The sequence below is a fragment of the Thalassophryne amazonica genome, chromosome 19 (genome assembly GCF_902500255.1).
Source record: "Thalassophryne amazonica chromosome 19, fThaAma1.1, whole genome shotgun sequence".
Taxonomy (NCBI): domain Eukaryota; kingdom Metazoa; phylum Chordata; class Actinopteri; order Batrachoidiformes; family Batrachoididae; genus Thalassophryne; species Thalassophryne amazonica.
The window spans coordinates 71,857,188-71,876,078 of NC_047121.1; the positions used below are offsets into that span (position 1 = coordinate 71,857,188).

General features: G+C 40.1%; 1 protein-coding gene across 4 annotated transcripts in view; it reads left to right on the plus strand.

Moving 5' to 3' along the window:
* myo6b (myosin VIb) overlaps positions 1-18,891 on the plus strand; it is a 110,658-nt gene that overhangs the window by 23,854 nt on the left and 67,913 nt on the right. For 2 of the 4 annotated variants that reach the window (XM_034195623.1, XM_034195625.1), the window contains 9 exons: positions 384-513; positions 4,049-4,154; positions 5,454-5,509; positions 5,608-5,705; positions 6,322-6,486; positions 7,088-7,168; positions 8,056-8,064; positions 12,789-12,969; positions 17,611-17,755. In XM_034195623.1, coding sequence (XP_034051514.1) covers positions 384-513; positions 4,049-4,154; positions 5,454-5,509; positions 5,608-5,705; positions 6,322-6,486; positions 7,088-7,168; positions 8,056-8,064; positions 12,789-12,969; positions 17,611-17,755 — 971 coding nt within the window. The remainder of the gene's footprint in view (positions 1-383; positions 514-4,048; positions 4,155-5,453; positions 5,510-5,607; positions 5,706-6,321; positions 6,487-7,087; positions 7,169-8,055; positions 8,065-12,788; positions 12,970-17,610; positions 17,756-18,891) is intronic. The other 2 variants (XM_034195624.1, XM_034195626.1) reach the window with 1 other exon arrangement.

Consider the following 18,891-nt stretch of genomic DNA (forward strand, 5'->3'; position numbering starts at 1 on the left):
AGAGTTTTAACTTGCACTTGTAGATGTAGCGACGAACTGTGTTAACTGACAATGGTTTTCTGAAGTGTTCCTGAGCCCACGTGGTAAGATCCTTTACACGATGATGTTGGTTTTTAATGCAGTGCCGCCTGAGGGATTGAAGGTCACGGGCATTCAGTGTTGGTTTTTATAGCAAACAATATGACTGAAGGTTTTTCCTTAATGTGTATATATTATTATTTGCAGTGTAAATTTCCAAGTGAAATATTTATAGTATTTTGTTAGTAATATTTTCAATATTATTACTTATTCAGTAATTAATGCTTGTTTTGTTTTGGGCTTTTTTGCCATTTGTTAAATCTTGTGACCATAATGTTGACTTTTACTTATTTATTTATTTGCAGACCTATGTGGCTAATATCTTGATAGCTGTGAACCCTTACTACGACATTCCCAAACTGTACGGCCCTGATGCCATCAAATCCTACCACGGAAAGTCACTGGGTACTTTGCCACCTCACGTCTATGCTGTAGGTAAGAAATTAACCATTCCTGTAAAGGCAGAAGGAATCAGATCATTTAGGTGCAAAGTAAGGTCACAAAAAACAAAAAAAAAGTTTAAAAGACATATACACACTCATCTTCAACCACTTATCCAAGATTGGGTCACGGGGGGCTGGAGTCTATCCCAGCAGCCATAGGGTGTGAGGCAGGGTACATCCTGGATAGGACGCCAGTCTGTCCGAGTCTTTTGACTCAAACAGTCTTGAAAAATAAAATTACACTGGAAGGGTATTTTTGAAATAAGTCTCATTGGGTATTATTTCTGGTCATGCTCTGTTATGTGTAGTAATATGTTTTAAAGTCATATTTAATTTTGCCCCCACCTCTGGTACTGACAAATGAAGCCAACATGAAAGTGTCAAATCTTCCAGTTCCTTAAACAGCTACGTGAGGCTGGCTAAAAAGCAAATCACGTCCCATAGACCCCTATGTTAAAATACCCAAATTTAGAGCAGAAATAACCAGGGCTTTTCAGAGCACACTCAGTTTTCCACAAGCCAAGGAGGGAAAGGCTTCTTTTTTACTCAGAAGGAACAGAAGAGGGAGCAGTTCAAATTTTGACCAAAAGAGCAGACTTTCTACTCCACTAGCCGCTCCGCTGCTGTATGCAATGATACAATGAAACCAGGGAGTAGAGTGTACAGACAGAGGATGGGAATCATGAAGTGTGACATGATTTGAAAATAGAGTTGGGAATTTGTTCTTGGTTGCCAAGATGGCAACATTTGGAGTCGATGTATCTGACCTTCAAAACCACTGTTCAGAAACTCTATGTGACATCACAGAGGATTTGTCCAGTGTACTACACACTGTACGGATTTATTTAGCATTTTGACTTGTGATTATGATGAGTATGGAGGTCCAGGTTCTACTGCGAGACCGCAATGCAGCTTTTAAATCAGGTGACACAGCATGGTACAGCTCAGCAAGCTACAATTTGGAAAAAAGGCATTAGGCAGGCTAAAGCTGCATACAAGGCAAAGATTGAAGACCACTTCATGGATAGAGATCCGAGGCGTGAGTGGCAGGGCATCCAGCAGATCCCAAACCACAGAGGCACCCGTGAACCACCTGTAGACATTAATGTCTCCCTGGCTGAGGAGCTCAATCATTTTTATGCCAGTTTTGAAACAAAAGGGCTTAACAACGGAGCTATTCCCCACCCCTCTGCTGACTCACTGTTTCGGCAGAGGAGGTGAGGCACATCTTTAAGTCTGTGAACACTAGGAAGGCAGAGGGACCTGATGGAATTCCAGGAAGGGTGGTTAAAGACTGCGCCCACCAGTTGGCAGATGTCTTTGCGGATATTTTTAACAGATCTCTCTTCAAAGGTACTGTACCAACTTGCTTCAAAACAGCCACCATCATTCCAGTGCCTAAGCAAAGTAACATCAGAACCATGAATGACTACAGACCGGTGGCCCTTACTCCCGTTGTGGCTAAGTGCTTTGAGAGGCTGGTGATGAAGCATTTAAAATCTGTCCTTCCCCTTACTCTGGACCAGCATCAATATGCCTACAGGGCAAATAGATCCACAGAGGATGCTATCATCACAGCTCTCCATACAGCTTTAACGCACCTCGACAATAAAGGTGCAAGTGTGAGAATGCTTTTTATAGATTACAGTTCTGCTTTCAACACAATTGTACCCAGTAAGCTGGTCACAAAGCTCCTCAACCTAGGCCTTAGCAATACCTTATGTGCATGGATTAAGGATTTCCCATCTGACCGCCCACAGGCAGTCAAACTGGGCCCACATCTATCCTCCAGTCTGTCTCTTAGCACTGGCGCACCACAAGGCTGCGTGCTAAGTCCGTTGATTTATTCCATCTATACATATGACTGTATTCCCACCCATCCTTCAAATACGTTAATAAAATTTGCTGATGACACTACTGTGGTGGGACAGATCTTCAACGGCAACGAGGCAGCCTATAGAGATGAAGTTGAAAGGCTAGTTGAATGGTGCACAGAAAATAATTTGACCCTGAATGTCAAGAAAACCAAAGAGATTATAGTTGACTTCAGGAAGCGCAAGGATGACCCCTTTCCCTTAACCATCAAAGGTGAGGTAGTAGAGAGGGTCTCTTGTTTTAAATGTCTGGGCACCTGGATCACAGAGGATCTTAAATGGGAAGTAAACACATCTGCTGTGGTCAAAAAGGCTCATCAGAGGCTTTATTTTCTACGAGCATTGAAGAAGAACAACCTGTTGGCTGAGCTGCTCAAGGCCTTTTATCATTGCTCCATCGAGAGTGTTTAACCTATTGCATTACAGCATGGTTTGCAAACTGTTCTGAAAACAATAAGAAATCCATCACACGAGTCATAAGAACGGCAGAAAAGATCATTGGTCTCCCTCTGCCCTCATCGGATGATGTTTTTAGGACTCACTGCCTCCGCCGAGCAAGCAGTATTCTGCAGGATAGAACACACCCCTGGACTGGGTTGCTTGACGCGAGGACGTTTCGCTTCAAATCGCAGAAGCTACCTCAGCTAAAATTCTTGCTCTAGTCATCTGACTTCTGTCTTGACTCTTGTAGATGGCCTCAGCGGTGGGGATGCAGGTGAACAACGAAGTCACATCAAATGACACGATTGTTTCATCTGCCTCCAGCTGCAGGTCCTTGATCTTGTTCACAAAATCTTGTGTGTTCTCCACATGGTGGTCTGAGTTACCCACTAGAGGAGCCAAAATCCACTTGAGGTGCTTGGCCAAATTATATGTGATGGAATCTGTGCTACATACAATAGGCCTGAGTGGCACGTCCTGTTTGTGGATTTTGGGCAGTCCATAGATGCACGGAGTGGCATCCCCAGGGTACAGTCTGTAGTATGTCTGCCTGTCGATGAGTCCATCTTTCTCCAGGTTTTGGAGGTAGCTAATGATTTTCTTCTTATAGCCGCACATACTACAGACTGTACCCTGTACAACCATTTAGCCTTCTTGGACTGTAATGTTACGATTGGAGAGAACAGGCAGCTCCAGACAGAGGTTTACAGAAAACCCACTCACACTGACCAATATCTGCTCTTTGGCTCAAACCACCCCCTTGAACACAAGCTCGGGGTGATCAGGACTCTTCAACACAGAGCCCTACAGGTGCCCACAACTGCAGAGGGAAGGGCTAAAGAACAACAACTTGTACGGAAAGCCTTCACAGTATGTGGGTACCCACAATGGTCCCTGGACAAAGTGCAGAAGTCCCAGAGAACAAAGAGACCAGATAGACAGGAGGCGGAGACAAGAAGAAGAGGAGTGTCTCTCCCTTATTTAGCAGGAGTAGGGGAAAAACTACAGAGGATCTTCAGACAGCACAAAATCCCAGTTTACTTTAAACCGGTTAACACCTTGAGACAGAAATTAGTTCACCCTAAGGACAGGATCCCTAGTTACAAACAGAGCAATGTAGTGTATTCTATCAGATGTCAGGAAAACTGTAACGAACACTACATAGGTGAAACGAAGCAACCTTTACACAAAACATTATATTTTTCATTTCAGCTGACAAAGCCTACAGGGACATGAAGGTGCTAAAGATGAGCCAGTCCATCATAGTCTCTGGAGAATCTGGTGCTGGAAAGACTGAAAACACCAAGTTTGTCCTCAGGTATGAAATTCCAGTAGTTTTTCATTGTTGCATATTAACTTTTCTGCATCGAGATCTGCAGATAACAACTTAGCATCAACTGAAATAAGCACCATATATTGGCAGTCATGTCGCATTAAATTGGACTCAATCTGAAATTCAGTGGCAAGACAAAAAGGTTTCTCTCCACACCTTTGCCATCTGTTTTTATACATGGTTTCGATTGTGCTGTCAGCTCCAAATGGAAATGAGTCACACATGGCAGAGCTATTTACCACCTGCCCTCCCTCTCTGCTTTGATTTTAGAAGGCTGCTCTACAGAGTGTAAAAAGAAAAAAAAAAAAAAACAGGTCCCATTAAAGGGAATAATTGGGCAGATTGGACAGAAAGTCAATATGTACTCCATTATTGTTCCTCCTAGAGCCGCATGTGTAAAATTATGGAACTTCTTTGACAAACAAGGCTAGTAATCATGAAAATATGTGTTTGCATCTCTTATACGAGGTCTGTCAATAAAGTATAGGTCCTTTTTATTTTTTTCTAAAACTATATGGATTTCATTCATATGTTTTTACGTCAGACATGCTTGAACCCTCGTGCGCATGCGTGAGTTTTTCCTCGCCTGTCGGTGACGTCATTCGCCTGTGAGCACTCCTTGTGGGAGGAGTCGTCCAGCCCCTCGTCGGAATTCCTTTGTCTGAGAAGTTGCTGAGAGACTGGCGCTGAAATGCTGAAACCGACTTCTTCTGAAACTTCTCTGTTCTCTCACGACGTCCTGGATCAATAGAGCCTGAAATGTGGAGGTTTTAAGCTTGAAACAGGCTGACGACGGCGCCTGAGAGCGCTGCACGACGTCTCGCACCGTGAAAAGTCCTTAAAGCGACAGAATCACCTCAAAATCTCTCATCAGCTGTTAAAATTTTCACTGAAAACCAGCTTAATTTTTCGAACCATGTCTACTTCGATGTGTCTCACAGGTTTAGAAAAAATTTTGATCAAACAAAGCGCCAGTCTCTCAGCAAATTCTCAGACAAAGGAATTCCGACAAGGGGCTGGACGACTCCTCCCACAAGGAGTGCTCACAGGCGAATGATGTCACCGACAGGCGTGGAAAAACTCACGCATGCGCACGAGGGTGCAAGCATGTCTGACGTAAAAACATATGAATGAAATCCATATAGTTTTTGAAAAAAATAAAAAGGACCTATACTTTACGGACAGCCCTCGTATATCTATATTTGACAGACTTGTAATCTATGTGCTGCATTCTGATGTTTTCATCATGGTCACTGTCATTCTTATGTCATTCCCCTTTTGCAGATACCTCACCACTTCATATGGAACAGGTCAAGACATTGACGAGAGAATTGTAGAAGGTAAAATGACAACGGACCAAAAAAGGATTAGTGGGGTTGACAGTAAAAATAAACATTTGGAAAAATGACATCCAACTGTTTTTCATTCCAAAACTCAGCAAATCCCCTACTTGAAGCCTTTGGGAACGCAAAGACAGTTCGGAATAATAACAGTAGTCGCTTTGGGAAGTTTGTAGAAATCCACTTCAATGAGAAGGTAATTGATCACCTCTGAATCAGACATGGGGTCAAATACTTTGCATTGTATTTAAATACAAATACAAATACTTTAGATTTTGGAATTCCAAATACAAATACAAATACTTTGTACTTTTTCAAATACAAATACTTTATATTTTGAGTATTTCAAATACAAATACTTTCTGTGAACTATAAACAACAAATCACCACAAAAACTGATAAACCAGTGACAATTTATTGTGAAAATACCATGACCAAATACTGTTGATAAGTAAAGGATTGAATGTTTTATCACAAATTCACTATTATAATATCACAGGCAGTAATCAAACTATCACAATCTATATTCAACACGGTGTCACAGAGATTCCCAAGTGTGAAAAGTATTTGAAAAAGTATTTGTAAAAGTATTTGGAAATACTTGGGATTGGCGATGTATTTGAAATACAAATACTTTGAATTCAAAATCAGAAAATACAAATACTCCGAAAAATGTATTTAAGTATTTTAAATACAAATACTTTTGTATTTGGCCCCATGTCTGCTCTGAATTAGATTTTTAGATTTTCTGTGCAAGGACCATGAATCTCAAAAACGGTATTAAGGAGCTAACTATTGGCTTGTGTCACCAGAATGCGGTTGTTGGCGGATTTGTCTCCCATTACCTGTTGGAGAAGTCCAGGATTTGCATGCAAAGCAACGATGAAAGGAACTACCACATCTTCTACCGGCTGTGTGCTGGGGCATCTGAGGACATCAAGAAAAAACTCCATCTGGATTCCCCAGACAGCTTCAGGGTGAGTGGGCCGCAGAGACACCAGAACGTGGAACGTGATGTTTTATCAGGATAAAAAGAAATTTATTGTCTCTCAAATAAATCCAGGTTTGTGTGTGTGTGTGTGTACCCAGCAAGTGTTAAATGCTCAGTCAACTATTTCACGGTTGATTTTCTTAATACCCTTGGTGCTAACCCTTGCACAGTGTTGACGTTCTCAAAGATGACCATGTCAGTGTTGATTCAAGTCTATACAAGTCCAATTTAACCATCTCAATGTGTAATTGAATGAGAAATGGGGTTTCTTGTGACACATTCTGAGCGATTACAGTAGTGGTGCTATGACAGTGTTGTTGCCTCATACCTAAAGGTTGTGGGTTTAAATAAAACCTGCAGCTTTTGTGTGTGTGTTTCTGCAAAGAATGTCCCCAACCCAAAAAATGCACTTTTGCAAGTGTCACAAAGTTAAATCATGAACATTTTAACACTATTGGAAACATCAGTGTGAATATTTTAGATTTAAAAATTTGTACATTTTTAGTAGGTTGTGTGCATGTATTGAAATGATCAAAATAATAGTAGTTTTTGAAAGGTATTTTTTGTTTGTTTGTGTGTGTTTTTAGTACCTGAATAGAGGATGTACAAGATACTTTGCCAGCAAGGATTCTGACAGACAAATAATGCACAACCGCAAGAGTTCAGAGGTAATGCAACATTTTTCTTTTACTTAATTCCTACCAAAATGGCATTTTAATGACTTTAAATTATTTTATATGCATGTCAATATGTAAACAACTGTGCTATGATTGTCTGTTGTATTCCAGAGAACTTTATTGGCAGAAATTATTCAAATGTGCTTCATGTAGAGTCTTGTCTTTTCCTCTGTGCTTATAATTAAGAACTTCTAGGAAAGGAAATATTAACTATTCTAAGAAAGTACTTACCATTTCAGAATGATATGCAGGAACTGCTCAATAGGAATATTTTATGACATGCTTTGAGTTCAGGTTAGTGTATTTGATGAATTATGTAAGACATATGGGGGGGGGGGTGCCTTGTTGTGCTGTGCTGCAAATCCTTCAGGAGATGTGTAATTAATATCAGAAAACAATTAGAAGAATAAGCGTGAAAGGTGATCTCTTGGGAACTAATTATAAATGTTCATTTCCCTTGTTTTCTGAGACGCAATAATATTGTTTTGTGCAAATGATAATCAGTGTTTTGGAAGATCAGGTCAACAAAAGTAGGTTTCAGTTTTCTCTCAGTTGACTAATTCCCTACCCAACTATAAAATTTGCTTTCAAGGTCAGTTATATCTTACAGTATGTTTCCTTTTTAAAATAGTTCAACCTACACTCACTTTTTTGTTTTTGTATTTTGATTTTTATTCTCATTTGAGTTACTGGAAATACTATTGCTAACCGTGTAGATTTCACCATTTCTAATCCATATGTATAATATACACTCAGCTTACAGAATGCATAATGAAGACTGTTATATTGATGTAAAATTTGTGAGCTATGTGATGTAGAATGTCTGTCAGTTCTAATATTATATTCTTTCATACCTGCTACATTTGTGTGTGTTTAAGGACCACAAGGTGATGTTTCTTTTCCTCATCTGGCTTGATGTTTGTTCTGTGTTTTTCCTAAATTAAACCCTGAAATTCTCAGGTTTCATATTCTGTTATTTTTCATTCAAGCTATAAAAAAAAAAAAAAAAAAAATCAGTGCACTTTTCCTGTATATCTTTGCATGTGATTGGAGGTCTGATTGGGTTTGAATTGATACAAATACAAAGATGTTTGCTTGTATTCAGTTTATCCACTCTTACTGTACAGAGCTGAACAGTTCTATAACATGAAACAAGTATTTCCATGTATATGCAGTCAATTCAATTCAATTTATTTCATTTATATAGCATCAAATCACAACAAAGCTTCCTCAAGGTACTTCCCAAATGTTAGTAAGGTCTAACCTTACTAATCCCCAGAGCAAGCACACAGGCAACAGTGGTAAAGAAAAACTCCCTCTGATGATTTGAGGAAGAAACCTCAAGCAGACCAAACTCAAAGGGGTGACCCTCTGCTTGGGCCATGCTACCGACACAAATTACAAAACAATTCACCAAACGAATATACAGGCAATGGAGTATATAATGTTAGGCTACGGCAGATAAATGAAGAATAATATAATTTAAATCTGATCATGGCTTTGTTTTAGTCCTCTTGATTGCATTTTTAAAATGAACTAGCACCTTGCCTGTGGAGATCCATGGGCTCTAGATTGGGTACTGTTTATAAAATAGGTCACTGACATTTTTCAAGGGTGGTAATAAATTATGCAAAGTTTCTGTCATGATTTGGAATGGCGTGTGAGTCCAGAATGTAATTATCAATGTCCATTGTTCACTGTTGTTGTGTAATATCTGTAATTTCTCCAAAAATAATTGCCCTATCAACTTTTCATTTGGCGGCATTCATCCTTGACCCAAAATACATAAGAAAACCAAAATTCATAAAGCTTGGAATCAAAAATATTTCATTGATACTGAAAAGGTGTCTAAAAAGACCAAAAGGATGTCTGTTTGAAAATAGTGTCCATTGAGACTGAATGTGATCAAATCTGTCAACTTTTTTTTTTTATTACTTTGCCCTTTAATTTTCAAAATGTCACAGAGTGCTTTAAATAGGTTTATTTCACTCCTCACAGTCCACTGTAGTATTATTTTACTTGTTTTATTCATCATAGTACAGAAACAGCATTAGTGAAGGTTACAAATGATCTTCTTATGGCCTCAGACAGTGGACTCATCTCTGTGCTTGTTCTGTTAGACCTCAGTGCTGCTTTTGATACTGTTGACCATAAAATTGTATTACAGAGATTAGAGCATGCCATAGGTATTAAAGGCACTGCGCTGCGGTGGTTTGAATCATATTTGTCTAATAGATTACAATTTGTTCATGTAAATGGGGAATCTTCTTCACAGACTAAAGTTAATTATGGAGTTCCACAAGGTTCTGTGCTAGGACCAATTTTATTCACTTTATACATGCTTCCCTTAGGCAGTATTATTAGACGGTATTGCTTAAATTTTCATTGTTACGCAGATGATACCCAGCTTTATCTATCCATGAAGCCAGAGGACACACACCAATTAGCTAAACTGCAGGATTGTCTTACAGACATAAAGACATGGATGACCTCTAATTTCCTGCTTTTAAACTCAGATAAAACTGAAGTTATTGTACTTGGCCCCACAAATCTTAGAAACATGGTGTCTAACCAAATCCTTACTCTGGATGGCATTACCCTGACCTCTAGTAATACTGTGAGAAATCTTGGAGTCATTTTTGATCAGGATATGTCATTCCAAGCGCATATTAAACAAATATGTAGGACTGCTTTTTTGCATTTATGCAATATCTCTAAAATCAGAAAGGTCTTGTCTCAGAGTGATGCTGAAAAACTAATTCATGCATTTATTTCCTCTAGGCTGGACTATTGTAATTCATTATTATCAGGTTGTCCTAAAAGTTCCCTAAAAAGCCTTCAGTTAATTCAAAATGCTGCAGCTAGAGTACTGACGGGGACTAGAAGGAGAGAGCATATCTCACCCATATTGGCCTCTCTTCATTGGCTTCCTGTTAATTCTAGAATAGAATTTAAAATTCTTCTTCTTACTTATAAGGTTTTGAATAATCAGGTCCCATCTTATCTTAGGGACCTCGTAGTACCATATCACCCCAATAGAGCGCTTCGCTCTCAGACTGCAGGCTTACTTGTAGTTCCTAGGGTTTGTAAGAGTAGAATGGGAGGCAGAGCCTTCAGCTTTCAGGCTCCTCTCCTGTGGAACCAGCTCCCAATTCAGATCAGGGAGACAGACACCCTCTCTACTTTTAAGATTAGGCTTAAAACTTTCCTTTTTGCTAAAGCTTATAGTTAGGGCTGGATCAGGTGACCCTGAACCATCCCTTAGTTATGCTGCTATAGACGTAGACTGCTGGGGGGTTCCCATGATGCACTGTTTCTTTCTCTTTTTGCTCTGTATGCACCACTCTGCATTTAATCATTAGTGATCGATCTCTGCTCCCCTCCACAGCATGTCTTTTTCCTGGTTCTCTCCCTCAGCCCCAACCAGTCCCAGCAGAAGACTGCCCCTCCCTGAGCCTGGTTCTGCTGGAGGTTTCTTCCTGTTAAAAGGGAGTTTTTCCTTCCCACTGTAGCCAAGTGCTTGCTCACAGGGGGTCGTTTTGACCGTTGGGGTTTTACATAATTATTGTATGGCCTTGCCTTACAATATAAAGCGCCTTGGGGCAACTGTTTGTTGTGATTTGGCGCTATATAAAAAAATTGATTGATTGATTGATTGATCATTCCCCAATTAGGATATTCAGCTTTTAGTGATATAAAACAAATAATACGTTCAAATCCTTATAATCAGTAAACACCAATTTGAGTAGCCTTGAGTTCGAGAAATGGTCAGACTTCTTTATGATAATATGATCATTTTTTTAATGATGCTTTTGAAATATGTGTAAAATGTTTGAAACTACTATAAATAAAAATATAAAAGACAAGATAGTAGATTTTAAGAGTATGCAGACTTTTATAACACTAAACACAAACATTAAATCATTACATTCACATTTTCAATATTTCTTGAGTCCAGTTTAATGAATTAGTGGGAAGAGTAGAGCACAGTATTGATATTTTACTTGTCACGGTGTCAAGATTAAATCTCTGTATGATTAAATATCATCAGTTAAAACTATTATGAAGAAGCCGTCGTTTTTTTAAAAATATTTGCATCCATATTTCCATGATATACAACCTAAAATGATCACTTCATGATCAGAACTGTTGTCAGTAGTGTCAGTTGGCTAATTGATGAAACAACTGTGCAGTTTAGCTGCAGCTCACAAAGGAAAAACAGAGCAAATGTGGAATTAAGGTCTTTTGGTCTTGTAATAATAAATAAATGCTGTTAATAAGATACCCCACATTCTAATTAGAATGTTAAATTTACTTATAACTGTTCAACCTTATTAAATTATTCCTGTCCGCTTCAACCGGTCACTGTTCAGTTCCAACTACATTATCCCAAGTGGATTTTTATGAATGTATGAAGCAAACAGTCTACGTTTATCTGAGTTCTTTAGTTTTACTCTTCTTCTCTTCTTCTGTGGAAAATCATTCACTGGTGTTTCCGGCTGCATGCTTTTCTTTCTGCATTCAATGTCCCACTGAGGTATTGGAGTACATTTTTATTTTAATATAAATGTTTGCTTTGTATCTCCCTCTCACCCCCCAGGCAGGTGATATGTGTGTTCCTCAAGCTCGGACCTCTACCAGAGAGGCCTGAGAGTTTGAGGATTTGTCATAGTATCTTAGCTGTTCCTAGGACTGCACTCTTCTGGACAGACACCTCTGTTGTTGTGCCTGGAATCTGCTGGAGCCACTCTTCCAATTTGGGAGTTACAGCTCCTAGTGCTCCTATTACCACTGGGACCACTTTGGACTTCACCTTCCACATCTGCTCCAGTTGCTCCTTCAGCCCTTGATACTTTCTGATGTTGCTGGGATTGCCACATCGATCACAACTGTAGTTTTCTTTCCCTTATCAACCACCACTGTATCTGGTTGGTTGGCCAGCAGCTGCTTGTCTGTCTGGAACTGGAAGTCCCACAGAACCATAGCCCTGTGATTCTCAGCCACCTTTGATGGTGTCTTCAATCGGAGCTTGAGGACTTCTAATATGTATGTGGAACAAATGTTCCTGTACACCAACTCCTGAACCTGAACCTTTTAGATGTGTCCCTGGTCCAACATACCTGAATCGCCTCCTCAGTATGCAGTCAAGTTCTTCATAGTGCTGCTAATGATCACATTAATTGACTCAGGTGTGTTGAAGCAGTGACACATCTAAAATTGCAGGACACCAGCCATCGAGAACTGGAGTTGAAGATCCCTTCTGTACACTTGGTTGTGCCTCTCAGTGTATGAGTCCCACATTGCATCTTGCATCCTGATAGTATGTGCTGGACTGTTTCTAGGGCACATTTGCACAGTCTGCAACTTGGGTCCTGTCGGCTGTGGTAGTCTCCTGCCTCTATGGATCTGGTGCTTAGGGCTTGTTCTTTTGCTGCCATGATCAGAGCCTCTGTACTGTCCTGTAGGCCGGCCTTTTTCTAGCCACTGGTATGTCTGTGGCTAGAAAAGGCTACAAAATATATAGACACACACACACACACACACACACACAAAGTATTATTTATCTATATCTTGCTTTTCATGAGTGAATTGTGAACCCTGTGTTTCACAGCATTTAAAGGTGGGTACTCTGAAGGACCCTCTTCTTGATGATCTGGCTGACTTTAACAGGATGTGTGTGGCTATGAAGAAGATTGGTCTGGACGACACAGAGAAACTGGACCTGTTCCGGGTTGTAGCTGGAGTTCTGCACCTCGGCAACATTGACTTTGAGGAGACAGGGAGCACCTCAGGTTGGACACATGCAGATATTTAGGAAATTTTCATGGCAAGATGTGATGCTCTCATTTCATCTCATTTCAATTATTGGTACATACGCTGATGCATTTTCACAGTATTTTGCACTGCATTTGTGGGAGATTGTATCACAAATTCCGGCATCCCGCAGCATCATTTAAAATTAAATTAACGTCACATATAACACTTTTCATACCCCTCTTTAACTGCATGTGGTTGTGGTGTTTAATCCTTTAAAATGTTAAAAGGAGGAAGAAAAGCAGTCTGAGATGGACAAGATATTTACAACTATGATGATAAATTTTTGGTTCTTGGTGGCACATTTTGTCTTTTAAACCATTCTCATGTTGTTATCAGCAATCCACCAAGGTCTTCCATTTTTTCAGCTGTTGCTTTTGCTACATATGTAAAAAGAAAAACCTCACGGTGTCGATATCTTTGCCTTGTTTTCTTTTTACAATACCATAACTCTGGTTTGACACAAAATGTCACAGTTACTGAGTTTTCACCTTTTCTATCTCTGTGTATGATGTTGACCTTTTTCCCCTCCATATTATGTGGAATTGCATAATATGTGGTTGAAGCAGAAAGTTTGACCACATTACACCCATTTTGGCGTCTCTTCACTGGCTTCCTGTCCCAGTGAGATCAGATTTTAAGGTTCTGCTACTAACCTATAAAATTATTCACGGACTCGCACCTCCCTACCTAGCTGACCTAATTAAACCTTACGTACTGGCCCGGGCATGCGTTCTCAGGGTGCAGGACTACTTTGTGTCCCTAAGAAGTCTTCGGGTCACAGGGCTTTGTCTTATTGTGCCCCTGTTCTGTGGAATGATCTCCCTGCATCAAAAAAACAGTCAGATTCTGTGGAGACTTTCAAGTCCAGACTTAAGACGCACTTATTTTCCCTTTCATATGGCAGCATACTGGTATAGTTTTGTTTTACGCTTTCTACTCTTTTAATTCATTTTATTAGTAATTGGAGCGTGCCGCAGCCTCAACTTTATCTAAATTCTGGGTCTTTTAGTGAAGTTTAGGGCTAGTGGCCAGTGATCACCTTAGTATTTCCTGTTTTTCTTGTTGTTTAATGTTGACAAATTATACTGTATTTTTTGTCTTTCTCATGCTTGAGTCTGTTTTTTCTCTCTGTTTAAGGTGTAGCTCCATCCAGAGATGGGTGTAGTATTTGTGCTGGAGACCCTCCTGTCCTGTGCACCAACAGCATTTCCTGTATATTCATTTTGTGAATTGTTCTGTAATTTGTGTCTGTATCATGGCCCAAGCAGAGGGTCACCCCTTTGAGTCTGGTCTGCTTGAGGTTTCTTCCTCAGAGGGAGTTTTTCCTTACCATTGCTCTGGTGGTTAGTAAGGTTAGACCTTACTTGTGTGAAGCGCCTTGAGGCAACATTATTGTGATTTGGCGCTATATAAATGAAAATAAATTGAAAATTGAAATTGAATTGTGTCGGGAAGGGCACCCATCGTAAAACTTGTGCCAAATCAACATGCAGGTCCATGTTGGATTTCCTGTGGCAACCCAGGGTGAAAAAGGGAGAAACGAAAAGAACTTAATTTTCTTTTCTTTTGGTTTCCCACAGTTGCTACAGTGGATGCCGGAAAGATCCGCATTGGGATTTGACACAAGTTTTACAAAGGATGCCCTTCCTGGCACAAGTCCACTTTTCCATGGAGAAACGTGTACACCTCTTGGTCTTCTTCCGTGTTCTCCCAGCCACATACTAATCAGGACCTCTGAGTAACTTCTGAGATCTGATGGGATCAGGTGTGCACGGAGCGGTGTGGCTGTGTCCCCGTGTATGACATTGATATCTTACATCATCCACATCCCAAAATTTAAAGTTCAATCAATCAATCAACTTTTTTTTTATATAGCGCCAAATCACAACAAACAGTTGCCCCAAGGCGCTTTATATTGTAAGGCAAGGCCATACAATAATTATGAAAAACCCCAACGGTCAAAACGACCCCCTGTGAGCAAGCACTTGGCAACAGTGGGAAGGAAAAACTCCCTCTTAACAGGAAGAAACCTCCAGCAGAACCAGGCTCAGGGAGGGGCAGTCTTCTGCTGAGACTGGTTGGGGCTGAGGGAGAGAACCAGGAAAAAGACATGCTGTGGAGGGGGGCAGAGATCGATCACTAATGATTAAATGCGGAGTGATGCATACAGAGCAAAAAGAGAAAGAAACAGTGCATCATGGGAACCCCCCCCACAGTCTACGTCTAAAGCAGCATAACCAAGGGATAGTCCAGGGTCACCCGATCCAGCCCTAACTATAAGCCTTAGCGAAAAGGAAAGTTTTAAGCCTAATCTTAAAAGTAGAGAGGGTATCTGTCTCCCTGATCTGAATTGGGAGCTGGTTCCACAGGAGAGGAGCCTGAAAGCTGAAGGCTCTGCCTCCCATTCTACTCTTACAAACCCTAGGAACTACAAGTAAGCCTGCAGTCTGAGAGCGAAGCGCTCTATTAGGGTGATATGGTACTACGAGGTCCCTAAGATAAGATGGGACCTGATTATTCAAAACCTTATAAGTAAGAAGAAGAATTTTAAATTCTATTCTAGAATTAACAGGAAGCCAATGAAGAGAGGCCAACACGGGTGAGATATGCTCTCTCCTGCTAGTCCCCATCAGTACTCTAGCTGCAGCATTTTGAATTAACTGAAGGCTTTTTAGGGAACTTTTAGGACAACCTGATAATAAAGAATTACAATAGTCCAGCCTAGAGGAAATAAATGCATGAATTAGTTTTTCAGCATCACTCTGAGACAAGACCTTTCTGATTTTAGAGATATTGCGTAAATGCAAAAAGGCAGTCCTACATATTTGTTTAATATGCGCTTTGAATGACATATCCTGATCAAAAATGACTCCAAGATTTCTCACAGTATTACTAGAGGTCAGGGAAATGCCATCCAGAGTAAAGATCTGGTTAGACACCATGCTTCTAAGATTTGTGGGGCCAAGTACAATAACTTCAGTTTTATCTGAGTTTAAAAGCAGGAAATTAGAGGTCATCCATGTCTTTATGTCTGTAAGACAATCCTGCAGTTTAGCTAATTGGTGTGTGTCCTCTGGCTTCATGGATAGATAAAGCTGGGTATCATCTGCGTAACAATGAAAATTTAAGCAATACCGTCTAATAATACTGCCTAAGGGAAGCATGTATAAAGTGAATAAAATTGGTCCTAGCACAGAACCTTGTGGAACTCCATAATTAACTTTAGTCTGTGAAGAAGATTCCCCATTTACATGAACAAACTGTAATCTATTAGACAAATATGATTCAAACCACCGCAGCGCAGTGCCTTTAATACCTATGGCATGCTCTAATCTCTGTAATAAAATTTTATGGTCAACAGTATCAAAAGCAGCACTGAGGTCCAACAGAACAAGCACAGAGATAAGTCCACTGTCCGAAGCCATAAGAAGATCATTTGTAACCTTCACTAATGCTGTTTCTGTACTATGATGAATTCTAAAACCTGACTGAACCTCTTCAAATAGACCATTCCTCTGCAGATGATCAGTTAGCTGTTTTACAACTACCCTCTCAAGAATCTTTGACAGAAAAGGAAGGTTGGAGATTGGCCTATAATTAGCTAAAATAGCTGGGTCAAGTGATGGCTTTTTAAGTAATGGTTTAATTACTGCCACCTTAAAGGCCTGTGGTACATAGCCAAGTTGATGCAATGATTGTTACTATTGAAATTTTAACTGACTTTTACTTGTATTTGCAGCAAAAACATTTCAGAGATGTCAATTAAAAAAATCTTCACCATGCATAGAAATGCTCAACCTTTTCGTAAATTCTAGTTGTACATTTCCTTTAGGACAGTTTATACAATTTCTTGTTGTTATATGTAATAGAAGCAAATCTGTGACTTAGCAAAGTTGTTTGGTGAATAAGTGTCTCCCTCTAATTGCATTCATGTGACTCCACCCTCCAACTGAGGATAAATTATAATGTCCTCTGTAACATATAATTATACCTTTTTGTGGTTTGTGAGCCAGAACATTCCCCAGTTTTTAAAAGAAGAGCGCAAATGATGCTTATAACTTTAGAACCACACAGCAGCAGCAGATAGTGGCAAAGTGCGGCATGGAAGAATGTATTTATTACTGTTCTTTTTTTTCTGTTTGAAATTGATACAGAACACAAATATCGTAAGCTTAATCATGAGCTGGGTAAGGGCTAGATCCTTCTCGTGTATCGAGATTTAAGGTAACATACAGGGTGATAATATATGGTGATAATAACTCCTACAAAGGTCCAAACATCTTGAAATTTTCTGGACTTAAACATCAGTCTGCGTGCCACCATTCCCCAAAGTTTCAGTTATCTTGGTCACTTTACATAAAAGTCCTGTCCTTTCAAAATGATGCTCCAAATGGTCTGATTTGTTGGTGAAATATGTCTCCAGGCAAAATGTCTTTTCCTTGGTTGACCAAGACATGTTGGGAAAGACTATTGTTCCAATCATCTGCAGAAATATGAATATGACAATTAAAAAGCACATGGAGAAAAGAGCAAAGTATCATCATGCACATCTTTGCAGAACCATATTTAAAACTCAAAGGGTGTTTCGAGCTCATGTGTCTGTCTGCCTGTTTTAGGCGGGTGTGTCCTAAAGAATCAGTCTGGTCACTCTGTGGAGTACTGCGCTGATCTACTGGGTCTGGACCAGGAGGATCTGCGGGTCAGCCTGACTACGAGGGTCATGCTAACGACAGCAGGGGGCGCCAAAGGAACAGTTATCAAGTGAGAACACCAGCAGGCTCCTAAGAAATCAGTCACATTTATTGACCTAAAACAAAAAACAAAAAAACCCTCTCGGCACACAGACAGCAGTGAGCGAATGACAGATCTGAGAACCGCTTTAATCGTCAGGAAACATACTAAGACGGTTTTAACGTGCAAGACAATGAGATTAAATGCAGAGACAGAGTTAAGCCTCTTATCTGGTGATCTTATAATAAAGACCCTGTATGATAAATTATTTCAAGCAGTGAAGTTGCTTGTTGCTCCTGCTGTTCAGTCACTTACACATGCATGTGATACAAGACGCTTGAGGGGGTTTTGTAATATTTTTGCTGCACTTTCACTTTACTGAGTGAGGATTTGTGGTGTGAAAGGGAGAAACGTGTTCCGATCATATTGTGTAGCATCAGTACTCTTTCTGTCTTTTTGTGTATTTTGATGGGCTGTTTGAGCGATAGTGCCAGGTTTGGAAGATTAATTTTTCAAGTGGGCCATATGTTGACCTGGCCTGGAAGTGTTTTCTCCACATAAATAATGCAGCGTGTATCTGAGGAGGTGGGTAGGTATGGCCATGCTACACTAAAGGCCCCGTGTCTGGGGAGCAGGTGGAGTCGAGGGTCCTGCTTTATCATTAAATCCCAGATAGGTCCACAATACCCTTGGGAGGTTAGGATTAATTGGCTGGGGTGACAGTTATGTTGTGTCAGTGATGCCAAAAGAACAACACCACAAAAGATATCGATCTGTAATGGCAGTGAAATGTTTAAAACTGAATGTATTTGCCTTTGAGGTCCAGTGACATCAGTTGTATCACAGTATGGGGAGCATGAAAAGAAAAATGTGAGTGAAGACCTATCATAGCAAAAGACAGACTTGTTTAAATTTTAAATTTAGCTTCTTCCCCTCTGAGTCAACCGATTTGAACTCTGTGGCTCTGTAGAGCTGCACTTTGTCCATGCAGTCAACCCCTCTAAATCATTTAAAAGAAATTACACATGAAAGTGACATTAGAGACTCGAGTGGAGTTCAAGGTTCATCTTTTATTTTTCATAACCTTGCCTATAGCTCCAACTCCCCAGTTCAGTATGGTCACCTGCAGGAGTTTCAGTATAGAATTCAGACTGTGCAACAAAAAG